The following is a 15189-nucleotide window of genomic DNA, read 5'->3' as shown; positions in this document are numbered from 1 at the left end:
ACGCAAGTATACCTGCACCTGTTTCTATTCTTAGCTACCCTAACACAACCCATGTGTTTACTTGTACCGCAATGGCTCCCAGCAGTCTCTGAAATACCATGCATCTTGTTTTTCAGGCTTCTGCTCATTCTCATAGAAGCAGTGCAAGAATCTCTTTCACCTCTGCCAGTGGCTACTGTCAATCTATTGGTCTTTGTCTCCCCCCAAGCTAGCAGTTTTCCGACCCACCTAACACTGCCTCGATAGCATCAGTAAATATTCTTGCACCCTTTCTATTTAAGTGTATCCCATCCTTGTAGAAGCAATCTCTCCTGTTAACAAGTACAGTCCAGGCTGAAAAAAATTCTACCCCTTGAGCTTTGCACAATCTTTCCAGGGCCGAATTGATCGACAAGGCTCCCATCATATACTTCCTCCTATCATGTCTGGGCAGAATTGCAGATACTTTCAAATTCAACCCTAATTCACAGCTTTTGCTCAACAGTGACCTGTACTTGTCAAGTAATTCTGCCGGTCTCCTACTCTTAATATTATTAGTGCCAACGTGTACAACTATATCACCTTTTGTGCCCTTAAAAGATGATATTCGCTCTACAACGTCATCAACCTTTGCCCCTGGCAGACATACCCTGGTCCTGTTCCACCTATCTTTAATTAATTAATTAATTAAATGTCAATACTACGCTATCTAATAGAACAGTGATGCGTATTATGCTATATAATTATATGTTAGAGCTACCTAGTTAACATAATTAAAAATTTGAATGCCCTACATCTCTATACAAAAACAATGGCTGCAAGATTTGAATGAAATAACGGTTTTACGTATATTAAGTAGTAATCTACAAAAACTCTTTTATCTAAATTAAAAATAACCAGCGTAACTATAACTATAAGACTACGTATAAAGTACAATATAAAATAACAATTAGGTAAACACTTATCGCTTTTTCGGAGCCTGTATTTCACAGCTGTAATTTTTAAAGAGAGTCAGCGCCCTCTCAATTGATTGGATACTATAATGTGGTCACAAAGGAACTGGATGAAAAAAATAATTCTGATATCAAATACTTGGATTTCAGGAAAGCTTTTGATACTGTTGCACATGTAAGGGGTTTAATGTAATTTTAAATACTAATGCACAATAGTTAAGCTAAATAAGAATATAAAAGATTAAAACTATGGTTAGTGTGTACTTAACTATAACATTTATGGTTTGTGTTCTTTTTCTCACACACTTGCACTCTCACTCATTCTTCTGGCTTTCATTTTGTTTGTTCAACTCTTGCTTTCTGCACTGTACTCTCTAGGCACCTCAACTTACTGTTGTTCTTCGGTTGTGGTGCAGGCCTAGGCTCAAGTTTATTTTGGAGGCCAGGGGAGAATGCAGTGATAGTGTTTGTGTCATTAGTAAATGTTTGTTTGTATATATAAAGTAATATAAGTTATTATTAACTTGGTATTCTTTCGGCCACTTACATTTGCTCTTCCACTCATTCCCATTCACTATTACACTCAGTCACTCTCTCTTTTCCTCATGATGGGTCACCCTTTCTTTCACCAAAAACTGATATTTATTTCCTTTTACCACAATTCCTATTTCACTCAATGCCCAGCCTATTCATTCTGTCTTTCATCCTCATTCATTCTACATAGCATCCCCTTGCTATTAGCTTACTGATATTTTTCAGCTAATCTGCTTCCATGGCTGCCTGTACATCTTCCTCCTTTACTTGGTGTGGTGCCCCAGATTCTCACACACACACACATATGTCAGGGTAGTCCTGGGGGGGGGGGGTACTCAGTTCAATCCAGTTTTGTCATGTCTGGACGAAGAATACTGCTATCCAAGTTTTCAAGTCATTGTTTGGGTGTGGTGGGAAACTTTAACTGTTACTGTTGAATTGCTGGGGGGGGGGGGCTGATTGCCATTCTTTGGATAGTTCTGTGCATTTCAAATACTTGCTGTGTGAAGGTTGTAAAGGCTTTATAATTATCCTCTTCTATGATGAACAGATGTTCTTCTCCCATGGGAAGGGGCAAATCTATGCCATTAGCTGTGTTCTGGGGATGTCATAAATTATACATTCATATAGAATGTGTGCCTAGTCTTCACTCTCACCACAGGTGCAGTTTGGATAATCAGTCAGCCCTAAGGAAGCTAGTTTTGCCTTTAGGGAGCCATAATCTGTCAATATAGATGTTGTAAAAAGTCCAGGGGCATACCACTTAGGTAGCTTTGGGTTAACCATTGCCACCCGTGGCAGAAACCTTTTGGTAACCAGACCTCGGTTTTCCTGTTCCCACTTTGCCATCCCCAGGGGCTTACATCTGGTGAGTATGGGCTTGGCACACCCAGGGTCCTGAGCTGGATATCATCATTATTCTCTTTCTTGGTGATTCCCTTCTACTTCTCTCTCTTTCTCAGGGTAAATTGGTAATTTATTTTAGCTGGTGCAGCATAAGCCTCAGGCTTCCTTGCACTATATGGCTAGTAATAATAATAACTCCGAAATTACGTAACTTGGGCTTACGTAAGTCGGGGAATAACTGTACATGATAACAAAATTATATTTTGCATCCAGTTCCTTTGTTTTTTTTTGGTAGTTGTTGGTGCATCAGCGTCTGTGGCCATAGTGCACCTCCCAAGGTTTTTGCAGTACTCTGATCCAAGCCCGAGGCGGGATTTGAACCCGCGACCTTTGGGTTGCCAGGCAGGCACTTTACCCACCTGGCTAGCCCAGTCGGCAGTTCCTTTGTGACCACATCGTAGTATCCAATCAAACTGGTCAGATAAGATTTCCCATTAATTAACCCACACTGTGTATCAAGTATAATTGCAGCCTTGTCTAGATAATCGTGCATTACTTCTTTAACCAGTGACTCCATTATTTTTCCTGGAACAGAAGTTAAACTAACAGGTCTGTAATTACATGTCACCTTTTGATCCTCCTTTGTGAATTGGGGATACATTTGCACATCTCCAGTCAATGGGGACCCCCTTGAGTCTAAGGATGCTCTCATAATGAAGGCTGACAGTTTGCTAACTTCCTTTGCTGCCTTCCATAATAAAACATCCACACCAGGTGCATTTATTATGTTTAACTTCAATAATTTCTCTTCTACTTTCCTCTCAGTTATTAGAAAATTATTTAGCTCCCTGTCAGGGTTTAATAAACTTTTTGCTTCCACTTCGCTAGAGAACTCCTCTTGTTAAAATTAGATTCAAGATACCCCTTCAATCTGTCAGCTACCCAAGCAGGATCATCATTAGCTGAACCATTTATCTAAGTGGACTAATCTGATTCATCCCCTTCCTTCTAGAATTCATATAAGTAAAGAAGTGCTTGCTGTTTTTCTTTACATGCTTTGCCAAAGATTTCTCGTAGTCTTCTTTTGCTTGCCTAACCTCCTTTGTGACTTGATTACAGACTAGTTTATATCTACCATAGGCTTCTGTGTCTCCTGATAATTTATATTCATCACATGCATTTTTCTTCTCTGCCACAAGTCTCGTTATTTCATCTAACATCTGCTTAGGCCTAATCTTTGAACAGTATTTCTTAGTTGGTATGAAAAGCCTAGCAGCTTCCATAATTAATTCCTTGAATGCTTCCCATTTAGAATTTGCTGTTGGTAACATCGATAGTTGGTTCCATTGTATAGACACCTCTACACTGTAAGCATCTTTACCTCTTTAAGTACATCCCACATCAATACAATGTGATTACTGGTGATAATCTGATCAAGAGTATTACTCCCTCTGGTTGCCTCTCGAACATGCTGCTGTAGTAAAAATCCATCCAATAAATTCACGAAAGTCTTGCTAGTGACCAATAGACAAGTTCCAGTCAATATTTGAAAGTTAAAATTTCCCATTAGAAGACATTCTGATTTACTGGCCCACTATTTCTCTGAAGATCTATTAGTCTACGTATGTATTCCCCTAAGCTAGCAGTTTTCCCAGTTTCCGATCCACCTAACACTTGTTGTTAGGTGGGTCGGATAGACTCTGATGAGGATGTACTCATAAGAGTATATCCTCATCAGAGCCTATGTCACACCAAACTGACTCAACACTGCACTGTCCACCCATGTCAACTGGATGTGCTGCCTTAGATTTTATTTCTTTCTTAACTAAGAGCATAAACCCTCCTCCCTTCCCATCCTTTCTGTACACATTGCATTCACCATATTCAATTAGGCGTTTCTTATATCTCTGTGATACCACTTCTCTGATATCCCCCAACAAAGTCCACATTTGATGTCTTAACCAGTACTTCAAATTCATCAAATTTATTTACTATGATCTTAGCACTGGTGTATGTACAAGTATACATGCACTTGTTCTTAGTGTTAGTTACCCTAACAAATGTATTTACTTGTATTTACTCATGCTCATGTATTTACTTGTTCTATGATGACCCCATCAGTCCTTGAATTCCCCAGCACCTTGCTTTCCAGGCTGCTTCCTGTTACAATAGTAGCAGTGCAAGAATCACTTTCACCTCTGCCAGTGACTATTGTTGATCTATTAGTCTGTTTAGTCAGTTTTCTATTTCCAAACCACCTAACACTGCCTTGATAGCATCAGCTTTTCTGCTTATTATGCATATAAATATTATTAAAAAAAATTAAGAAGCATACTATTAGTTACTTCCATATTCAGGCACATTTCAAAATTTGGCATCCTTCACATTGTGCAAAATTTGAAACTATGTATGTTGCTCTCCACTCCACAGAGTAGTGGCCATTTTGTCAGAACACCAAATTTTGTGTTACTGTTCTTATATGTTTACTAACCTAGTGGGTGAGCAAAAACAAGTAACCTGAAACTTTGAACAAACAGTCTGTGCTTGTCTGATACCATGCCATTCAAGCAAAATACAAATAAGCAATAACAGTGGCAGGGCACTTGACAGGTTCTCATGCAATATGTCTGTATGAAAATTGTAAAATAATCACCAAAGAAACTATTGCAGTAAATGTGTGACTGAATTTAGAAAGGTAGGAAAAATTAAAGGTTTTTAATCATTCATTAATGGTTAATGCAGGAACATTATTTTTGAAGGGAACCTGTGAGGTTCCCCATCACTACTGCCAAGTTAAGACTTAAGGGAAAACTAATACATTCCTATTTTTTTTTTCAGTAACACTGTATCATGACTTAATAAAGCTAATCTTTTCTTATATATGTTTTTGTGCATAGCTTTTGAAGTTTGTAACTATATCATATTCTTTCCTGGTGTTTCAAGTCCTATTATTTAGTGAGTCAAACAAAATGTCCATCTTCTATATAAAGTCTGTTGTAAATACAGCATCTGCAGGTAAGACATCAATACAAGAATAAAGAAAGGCCATCAGCCATAGAATGACTAAGTATCTAATTTAATGGAGATTTCCTGTTCTACTTATCATTAAATGACTTTTGTTCAAACATGGTGCTTAATGTTATCTCTTGGCTTGGCACAACTTAAAAAAATTTAAATGTATAGATGCCCCATGGAAGTTATTTGTGGCTGAAAACCTTGAGCTTCTTATTTCCAATCATGAAAATGAGCAGCACAGTGTATGATTATTATATATTAGTGAAACATAATCATAATTTTGCATAATACCATACTACTAACTGCTTTTAATCTGTCAGTCTGCCTTAAAATAATTAATGTATACAGGAATGACTCATGGTGTGATTTATGAATAAATCATTATGAAGTGGGGGAGAAAGACAACCAATGATGTTGCTTCTCAACTACTCATATCACTTGGAAAATGGTGATAACATTTTGTTAGTATTCTGTCCTTAATAGGATTATTTTTTTATTGTACAATGATATTTCTTGTGAATTTTATAGTTTTAATCAGTGAGCATTTTTAATTTAGCAAAACAGAAAAGTTTCCCAATGCAGCAGGTCGTTTCTCAGCTTTCACATTGGTGATCCCCAATTTCTGTGTGTTTTAACAGTTAACCAGAGTTAACATTATTGACTACAAGAGTGTTTACTCTTGTAGTCAATAATGTAGTAAATCTTGTAGTAAATACAAGAGTGTTTGCTCTGTATGTTACTACTCTGTGGGTATATGAAGCTTAATGTGTAAATTTGCAGATGGTATATGAAGGTTGGCAGGATGGATAATGACAGTAATCTGGGTATGTTACTGCAAAAAGATGTAAAAAAATTAGGCTGAGAAGTGGCAATTAAAGCTTAACATTGACAAATGCAAGGTAGAGATAATGACAAGGTAAAGACAAATGCAAATGGGTAGAAATAATTTCAGAATAACTAACACATACATGCAAGGTCCTGCATATGGGTAGCAGTAATTCCAGAATAACATACCAAATATGTACCACATTCAGGATAATGGCAAACGAAAAAGACTGAGAAGATAATTGTGCAGTCCGACAAGAAGATGGACTGCTAGGACAGTTTAATGGGATTTTGTCAATGATATACAGGAATTTTGTTAGCAGGAACAAGGAGATGATTATCCTTTTGTACAAAGCAATGGTTAGCCTGCACACTGGTAGTATGTACAGGTCTGAAAGCCTCATTTCAAGAAGTGAATTTGTTGGAATGGGTGGAGAGAAGAGTAACACTTACTCAGGAACAAAAAGGATACTCTTAAACAATTCAATTCTGAAAATTGAGGTGTCTGGAAACTAGGCATCTGCAAGGGGACCTGAATGAAGTGCTTTAAGGCTGTCAATCCTAGTTCAGGTGTAGTGATTGGCAATTTGCATTAATTCCTTGGTGCAATATTAAAGTTACTGTAGCATCCATAACAGTCATAGCTATTGCTACTAACTTCCAAGAGATCTCCTCTATGGTAGAATACTAAAATTTAGGCAAACAAGCTGTTGTTGTTGTTTTTGGTTTTTAGGAGCATAAGCAACTAAGGCCATATTGCTCCGGGATATGCGGTGGTCATTCCCTGACCTTTCCGCATCCTCTGTATTTGGTGGTGACGGGCTAGAACCCCGGTATAATCAAGAAGCATGTGCTACGCACTGCTGCTCCTTCCCACCTGGCTACGGAGGTGCCAGGCAAACAAGCATACAGGCCTTTTCTTATATGCACACCAATTGTTACTGATATACAGGTTATATCAGTAACAATCAATATTTAAGGTCTTATACAAAAACAGATGATATTCCTTAATATTTAAAAAAAAAAAAAAAAAAAACGTCTACTATGACCAAATTTGCTAATTTGTCCTCCAACTTGAGCTCCTAACAAAATGGATCACCCCACCCTATCATGTAGGCGGCATAGGCTGTTTGTAGCATCACAAATTAGATTATGATAATGACTTCATAAATTTTCTTTATACTCAGTATGGCCACCACAGCCAGAATAACACTTACTGGGCTGTAACAGTTGGTTGGAAGAAAAGTAATGCCGAGAACAAAAGAGAAGATCCAGGTTTTTTTAAGAGCATAGGAAAGAATATTTGTGAATGTGCTTATGCCAAGAGAGATTACAAGTTAGGGTAATCCCTAATAGAGATATGTGATGTTGTCTAGAAATCTGTCATCGAAGATAAGCATAGGAGCAGAAGAATCTTTTATGTGAAATATGACAGGACAACAATGGGATCAAACACCAGCTGCAGAAGTTGTACCAGACATTTTGGTACAACTTCATACTTTATATACAATATAAGTATTGTATATAAAGTATGTCTCTGATGAATGGCAGCACCTGAAATGCCAGTTCAACTCCACTGTGTTCCGATGTGGTGATAGAGGATATGCCTGTAGGTAGAAAAACAGAACTAAACATAAACAAAACCATTCCATATTGGCTCCTATTGACCCTGATGGTTTGTCTTTACCACCCAGGTTACCTTCCTCACCCTGGGGAAGCAGGAGCTGTGCCGCTTGGTGACCAAACGAGAGGTTAGAACAGTCAGTAAGACTAATTAAAAATTAAAGTAAAAGGTACTTTCCTTCTTCTGGATTCTCTTCTTAGTGCTATTAAGACAGTAGGAGCTACTTAACAGAAACGTGCTTATAAAAGAGAAAGTAAGGAAAACTCAGTCATGGAAGAGAAAAATGCTCTCTAATTGCACAAGAATTGCTTGAGACTGAAACAACGGTGGATAATCCCAGTTTGATTTAATAAATGGATCAGAGGTTCCCAAACTTTTATTACTCTGCACCAATCCTTAATTTTGCCCCCCCCCCCCACAAAACAAGTGCAAATAAATAGATATGACAATTCTGCCGAGGTACTGTCAGTGCTTCTATTGGAAGGTACTTGTGATAACTAAACAACATGCTCCCTCCACCCCCAAAATACCAAGCATACCCCTGAAAGAGGCCTACTCCATACTTTGGAAACCTGTAGTATAGGTAGAGCAGCAAGAATGTTAATTATCATAGTACCTTTTCAGATCAATGTCATGTATTTTTTTTTTTTTTTACCCATACAGAAAAAAAATTAACTTTGCCTTATTCCAGTACGTAAATAATAATTCAAGTGGGAATGCCCTCATGAGGTCCCAAATAAATGTCCATTTCTCACCTTCTCATGGTCACCCGTTAGTAGAACAAGCTATATGATGACTGAATTAACAAGGATGGGCTGTCAACATGGTACTAAGCTGACCAAACTGGATAAAAGATTCAGTCATTGTGGAAGGATGAAAGTAATCAGGAGTCATACTGGTTGGAAGGTTGCCTAGATCAACAAGTTTATCGCTACACCTAGAAATTGAGATATCCAGTGCTACATGAATAGTAGTAGCAGTGGCATGCGATGCAAGAAAGCAAGTGTATGAGCTTATGCAGCATCAGCCAAAAAAAAAAAAAAAAACACACACCATTCCCTCCAAATGCCTGTCGAGTTCCTCCTTAAATTTATTCAACCTATCAACTTCCACAACGACAGATGGAAGTTTGTTCCAGCAATTAACCACCCGCTGGCAAAAGGCAAATTTCCGTACATCTATTCTACATGTCTTTTCTTAATTTGAATTTATGCCCCCTTAGGTTCTTAATCTGAACAAGTGGAAGGATCTCATTAGAATTCAGCGTGCTCAACCCATTCAAGGCCTTATATACCTCAATCAGATCACCGCGCAGGTGCCTAGTCTCCAGCCACTGCAATTTGCAGAACTTAAGCCTCTCTTGGTAAGAGGATCCCTTCATTCCCCTCACCAATCTTGTTGCCCTTCTCTGTATGCTCAAGTAAATCTACATCCTTCCTAAAATGAGGCCTCCAGACCTGTACGCAGTACTCAAGGCGTGGCCTGACCATTGCCTTATACAGAGGGACAATCACATCCTTCTCCCTGCTAGCAAAATTCCTATATATCATTGACAAAACCCCATGACCTACCCTGGCAGCTTGTCTGCATTGCTCAGAAAACTTCATATCTGACTGCATAATTACTCCCAGGCCTTTTTCATTTTCTACCACCTTAAGTGTAGTACCACACAGTTGGTACGTTTCTCTGGGGTTACTTCTACCCATATGCAGTACTTTGCATTTGTCAAGGTTAAACTTCAGTTGCCACTTCTTAGCCCATCTGCCCAAATTATCTAGATCCTGTTGCAGTAGCACACTGCCATTAACAACCCTGCCAACCTTTGTATCATCTGAAAACTTCGACATTAAGCCTGATATACCTTCATCAATATCATTGATAAATATACAAAACAATAGTGGACCTAACACCAAACCCTGTGGGACTCCACTGATAACATTAGTCCAAGAAGAGCAGCACCCATTGATTACCACCCTCTGTCTTCTCCCACTTAACCATCCTTTTATACATTGTAGCAACTTACCATTGTGCTCCAATTTGTACAATAGTCTTCCATGCAAATCAGTGTCAAAAGCTTTCCTGAAATCCAAATACAGTCAGTCCTCGTATAACACGTGTTTACACAACACAAATTCGATCATACACGATTTAACCGAATTCGCTTATGCACGATTCGTCTTTGTGTTTACAAGAAACGGCAGTCGAACGCAGAATCACCCCAACCGAACGCAACACGATAGGAATGAAGAGAAGATTCTGAAAATGTATTTGTTTTTTATATCAGTAAAGGGGAAACAGATTTCACCATAATAACGTAAAAACCAACACAATTCCAGCTATCAGTATAATCGCAAATGCAATTAGATAGAGTTTACTACCAGTTTATAACAGATTCCACTGGCAGAAACGCAACTGGAAATTGTTTTTATTGTTTTATGGTAGTAACCCCTAGAAATGTGCTTTAGTAAAATATGAGGTGTTAATAGTGTATCTCTGCCTTTATGGTGTTGTTTATTCAGTTGCTACTGCTTTGTTTATGTGTATCAAGTGTGCCTCCTCGTTTTGTAATTGTGCTTTGTTCCCTAAAAATGAGTAAAATACTTAAAAGGTGTGAAAAGGAAGCGTCCTGGTGAAGATACTGCAGATTCAGAGAGAAAAAGAAAAGCAATATCGATAACAGAGGCAGACTGGGTCAAAAATTCTTACCCGGGAAAATTTATAGTGGCCTCATTCTATGGTTTATGGCCAAAATCACACCGGCCTCCGGTGTGATTTTGGCCATATGCCTTACCGGGGTTTCCCCGGTAAGGCTTATGGCCAGTCCGCCTCTGTCAATAGAGAAAAAATATGAAATTGTGAAATGCTTTGAGTGAAATGAAAGACCATGTGATATTGCACGCGCTACAGACATAAATGAGGCAACGCCGAGAATTAGAAAGAATGCAGAGGAAATAAAAACAACTTTCATAGCAGGGACAACTCAAAGTGTAATTAAAATCCATTAGATTAAGACAAAGAATTGGTAGAGATGGAACGGCTGTCATCTGTTTGGATAGAAAATCAAACAAAAAATAAGTTTGCTTACGATAGAAGTAAAAGCAGTAGCAATATTTTATTTCGTAATAAAATGTGTAAGTATTTTATTATGACTATTTATTGTGTTTGGTAATGTTTTGGTTACAAATGTGTGTTCAATCTTGGGTGGTCGGCACCTAACCCTGTTTTTCCCATAGGGCCTGTTGTTTATATTGCACAATTTTGCATTCAAGGGTTTCTAGGAACGCAACTATTGTGCTATACGAGGACTGACTGTATATGATATCAAAATTATTTTTTGCATCCAGTTCCTTTGTAACCACATCATAATATCCTATCAAATTTGTCAGACAAGACTTTCCCTTAACAAACCCATGCTGTGTCTGAATTATTGTAAGTACATTTCTATTATAATAGAAATGTACTTACAGCCCAAATTAACTTGTAAATTACTAGAGAGACACAATTTTATGATATAACATGCATTGTTATTTGTATAAAGTAAAACTAAAGTTATTGCAAAAAGGAAATGCAATTTTGTAGTTAATGCTGCTTGTACCATCAACATCAGAACAAGCTTAAATTGCAAAGAAGTCTTATCTTATCTTCCTTCAAGGATTAGGCGATCCGCCTGTTCCGATCTCAAAGAGGTCTGCCCATCTTCTTTGGTCTTCCTCTGTCTCTTTTTCCTTTTGCTCTATATGTATAAACTAATTTAGGGAATCTATTATCTTCCATTCTTTCTACATGTTCGTTCCATCTTTGTCTATATTCTATAATTTTTCCATTAATTGAGTAAATCTTTAATTCTTTTCTAATATTTACATTTGGTACTTTATCTAATTCTGTACATCCTTTAACATATCTTAAAAATTTCATTTCTGCAGCTTGTACTCTATTAATGTCTCTTTGTTTTGGTATCCATGTTTTAGAACCATAAAAAAGTGTTGGTATTGCCATTACTTTGTAAAATTTCAAATGTGTTTCTTTCCTTGTTTTCTTAGCCAGAGTTCTTTTTATTGTTCCACATATATTTTGAAATTTCGCCAATTTCTGGTTCATATCTTTTTCGACATCATATGTTATATCACATCCTAGATATTTAAAACGTTTTACTTGTTCTAATATTTTATTGTCTATAACTATTTTTGTTCTCACTGTATTTTTCCCTTTAAAAGCCATTGTTCTAGTCAAAAAATAATTTGACATAATACACATATAAACTCTGTTCTTTCTCTTATGCACAAACAGTAAGAAATAATATCTTTGCTAATAGGTGTCTCGTTACAAAGAAGTAAAATTAACAAAACTAGATAAACATGAAACCAGAATAAGAGGTATTATATGCAGATCATACAGTGGAATTGCAGCTAAACAATAATTATAACTGTCTAATGAAATTTGTCTGTAAACAGCTCAGTGATTTAACTCTTCAGCCACAGCTGCAAAAAAAGACACGGGCACGTCGTGTTGTATTACATGTAGAATTCAATATTTTCAGGTCATAAAAAAATAATTTGACATAATACACAAACTCTGTTCTTTCTCTTTCACACGAACAGTAAGAAATAACCTTTTCTAATAGCAGTCTCGTTATCAAAAAATAAAATAATTTCCCAAATTTACTAAAGATGTGGGGCACTATTTAGACATAAATATTGAAATAGTTTGAGAAAAGAATGTTATTGAGCCCCTAAGGGACAAGCTTGGGATCATTCACTTTAGAAACAGGTTTCTCATCCACAAGTTGACCTAAGTTTACTAACATTGCTTTTAATCACATAATACAGCCAAAAAGGAGTCTATTATTCAAGTTTTTAATGAATAATAGATTTGAATTCCTGCTGATGACAACTAAAAACAATATTAGTAACTTTAGGTCAACTTGTGAATAAAATAGCCATTTCTAAAATTTGTGCAAGTCCTAGTTCTGTCACTAGAGCACAAATAGTATTCTTAGACAATAAAAATGGCAAAACACAGCACAGAGAAGCATTCTATTCTCAAAATAATTTCCCAGCTCACTTAAATTCATAGCAATAGGAAACGAGAGAAGTGGAAGAAGACACAAAAACTCTACAAGAAAATTATATACATGAATGGTCATGTTACACATTTCATTTGAACCCAGTTGTAATTAAAGTGAAATAAGCGAAAGCAAGTTTGAAATGACAATTTAGAAGTCCAGCATACAGGAATTAAAGTTTGGTCCATCTTTTTCCTTGCTGGTACTGAGGAACTCTTCAATCAAGGGCTGGTCTAATTCATATAATAATCAATTCTGAATGCCCAGGGAGATTACTGGATTTAAAAATATAGAGAAATGCTGTCACTCATAATCAAAACATAACTTAAATTTCTGTCAATTCACTTGTAACTCAACTGACAAGTTATGTAAATAAAAAAAACAAGTTGACAAAGTTGGGCAAAACAGCTTATTGTGTATAGTTATGGTGCTATGTCTGTTTTGAATTTTAGAAAATCACTATGGAGTTTTCAATGGTAAAAAAAATAATAATAAAATAATTAAAAAAATTAATAATAATATGCAATACATATCAAGTAAAATGTTTATTTATACTAAGTACATGGCATGCACACACACAATTTATAATTAGCATTCAGACATAGCTCCATAACCATTCAGAATCAGAAACATGCTTATATGACTATTTTCTTTGAATTTTTTGTACATACTTTGAACTGCCCTGTATAACAAGCTATAATCTTTCCATTAAAATTCTGTCAGGATGCAATATACATAGGGCTGAATGGGAAACTGAGGTGTGTGTGTGTGTGTGTGTGTGTATATCCATACCTTTCAAAATAAAAGTTACGGTTAAGGTCTAAATAAAGCAATTGCATAAATGTAGAATGCATTCTGGAATCTGTCACCTTTTGGATTTGATTTTTTGAAATTTTTATGGATTTCTGAACATTCCTAAATACAAACAAGTTATTACATGGTATGGTTTTTGATTTTTTTAAAAATCATATTCCCGGTTCTTGTGTTGCATGAAAGAACCTATCTAGTCACACATTACATTCCTTCGTAGTAACTAGTGGGGGAACATGACCAGTATTGACATTAAGATGCTTAGACTTGAATGTTTTTTTCTATTCTGTAATTATTTGCCCAAGTGATCTTAGCTATCAATGGTTTTTAAAGGTCATAAATGACATTTTTAAAAGATTGTTTAATAATTTTGACTAATATAAATGAAAATATGGAAGACTATATTCTCACAATAAAAACTAAAAAATATGCAATCTAAAAGATGAAATATTAGTTATACTCCAAGAAGAATTTAAAAAAAAAAAAAAAAAAAAAAATCTTTTCCCAGAAAGTGAGTTTAAAAAAATAATAATAATAAAAAAGCCACCTGTCAGGTTCCTACTTGTAAGGAAAACCAGATGAACAAAACTTTATTCTTGTACCTTGGTCCTATGAACTACTGGACTGGCTCTGCTTTCATTTATACACTTTTTAGTAACAACTCTTTTTGTAACATTAAATGTTCATAGCTAGGTAAGCTTTAGAATGGTCTACTTTTTATATCGTTCTGTATTATTTTATTTTTAGAATACATTATTCGTGTTTTTTTTTGTTTTATTATATTATTGTTTGTATTATTCCACTCAAATCACCTAATTAACAACCTCTTTGGATGCTATTTCATGGAGCATCCCTATTATACGTGTAGGCTGTATTTACTTTATTATTACTATTTTTTTCATTCTTGTGGGAATTTTTACCTAGGCACTCGCTCTTATTCTAGATTCATATCCCCAAGGTTCATATATTATACAAACCACACATCTACCTTACTACTAGAAAGTACTCTTCAGTATCATAATACATATTAGCCTCTCAACACCACAGCTAGGGATGATATATGCACAATTCTCCTAAAAAAAAACCAAGTGAGTGATTCAAACTAGTACTTCTCTAATGAAAATCAACTGTTGAAAGTGAGCACGTTTTTTTTTATTTTTTGCCCGTCATGATTACATTACATGGGTGGGAGGGATGTAAATATATGTATCATAATACCTTATAGTAACAAAAAAATATACTGTTTACCTTTCTCTGGACACATTTGAATTGTTAGGATTATTAGGACTAACAGATTGCGCCATCGTTTTATTTCTTTTTTTGGAATATCAGTGAAGTTCAAGATATGTAGTTTTAAAACTTACAATACCGCTAGCAAGTTAATTTCAGCATATAAACAGAAGGACACTAACATAACTTAATTCGCAGACAATTTTAAAAACCATACAGAAAACAGCCATTTCGCGCCCTTTGTGAAATATAAAAGTACTTGTGACGTCACTGAGAAATAATTGTACATTGATTAAAGCCAAGTTTAAATA

General features: G+C 36.0%; 1 protein-coding gene across 1 annotated transcript in view; it reads right to left on the bottom strand.

Moving 5' to 3' along the window:
* Nasp (Nuclear autoantigenic sperm protein) overlaps window positions 1–15054 on the bottom strand; it is a 161780-nt gene extending 146726 nt beyond the window's left edge. The window contains exon 1 of the mRNA XM_090372344.1: window positions 14897–15054. Within this exon, the coding sequence (XP_090228470.1) occupies window positions 14897–14952 (56 nt within the window). The 5' untranslated portion in view covers window positions 14953–15054. The remainder of the gene's footprint in view (window positions 1–14896) is intronic.
* Window positions 15055–15189: the final 135 nt, after the last annotated feature.

Source organism: Mastigoproctus giganteus, chromosome 4 (assembly GCF_048544385.1).
Source record: "Mastigoproctus giganteus isolate SK-2022 chromosome 4, ASM4854438v1, whole genome shotgun sequence".
Taxonomy (NCBI): Eukaryota; Metazoa; Arthropoda; class Arachnida; order Uropygi; family Thelyphonidae; genus Mastigoproctus; species Mastigoproctus giganteus.
Note: the sequence above shows the minus strand (reverse complement) of the source record. Positions and strands in the feature narration are given on the sequence as shown.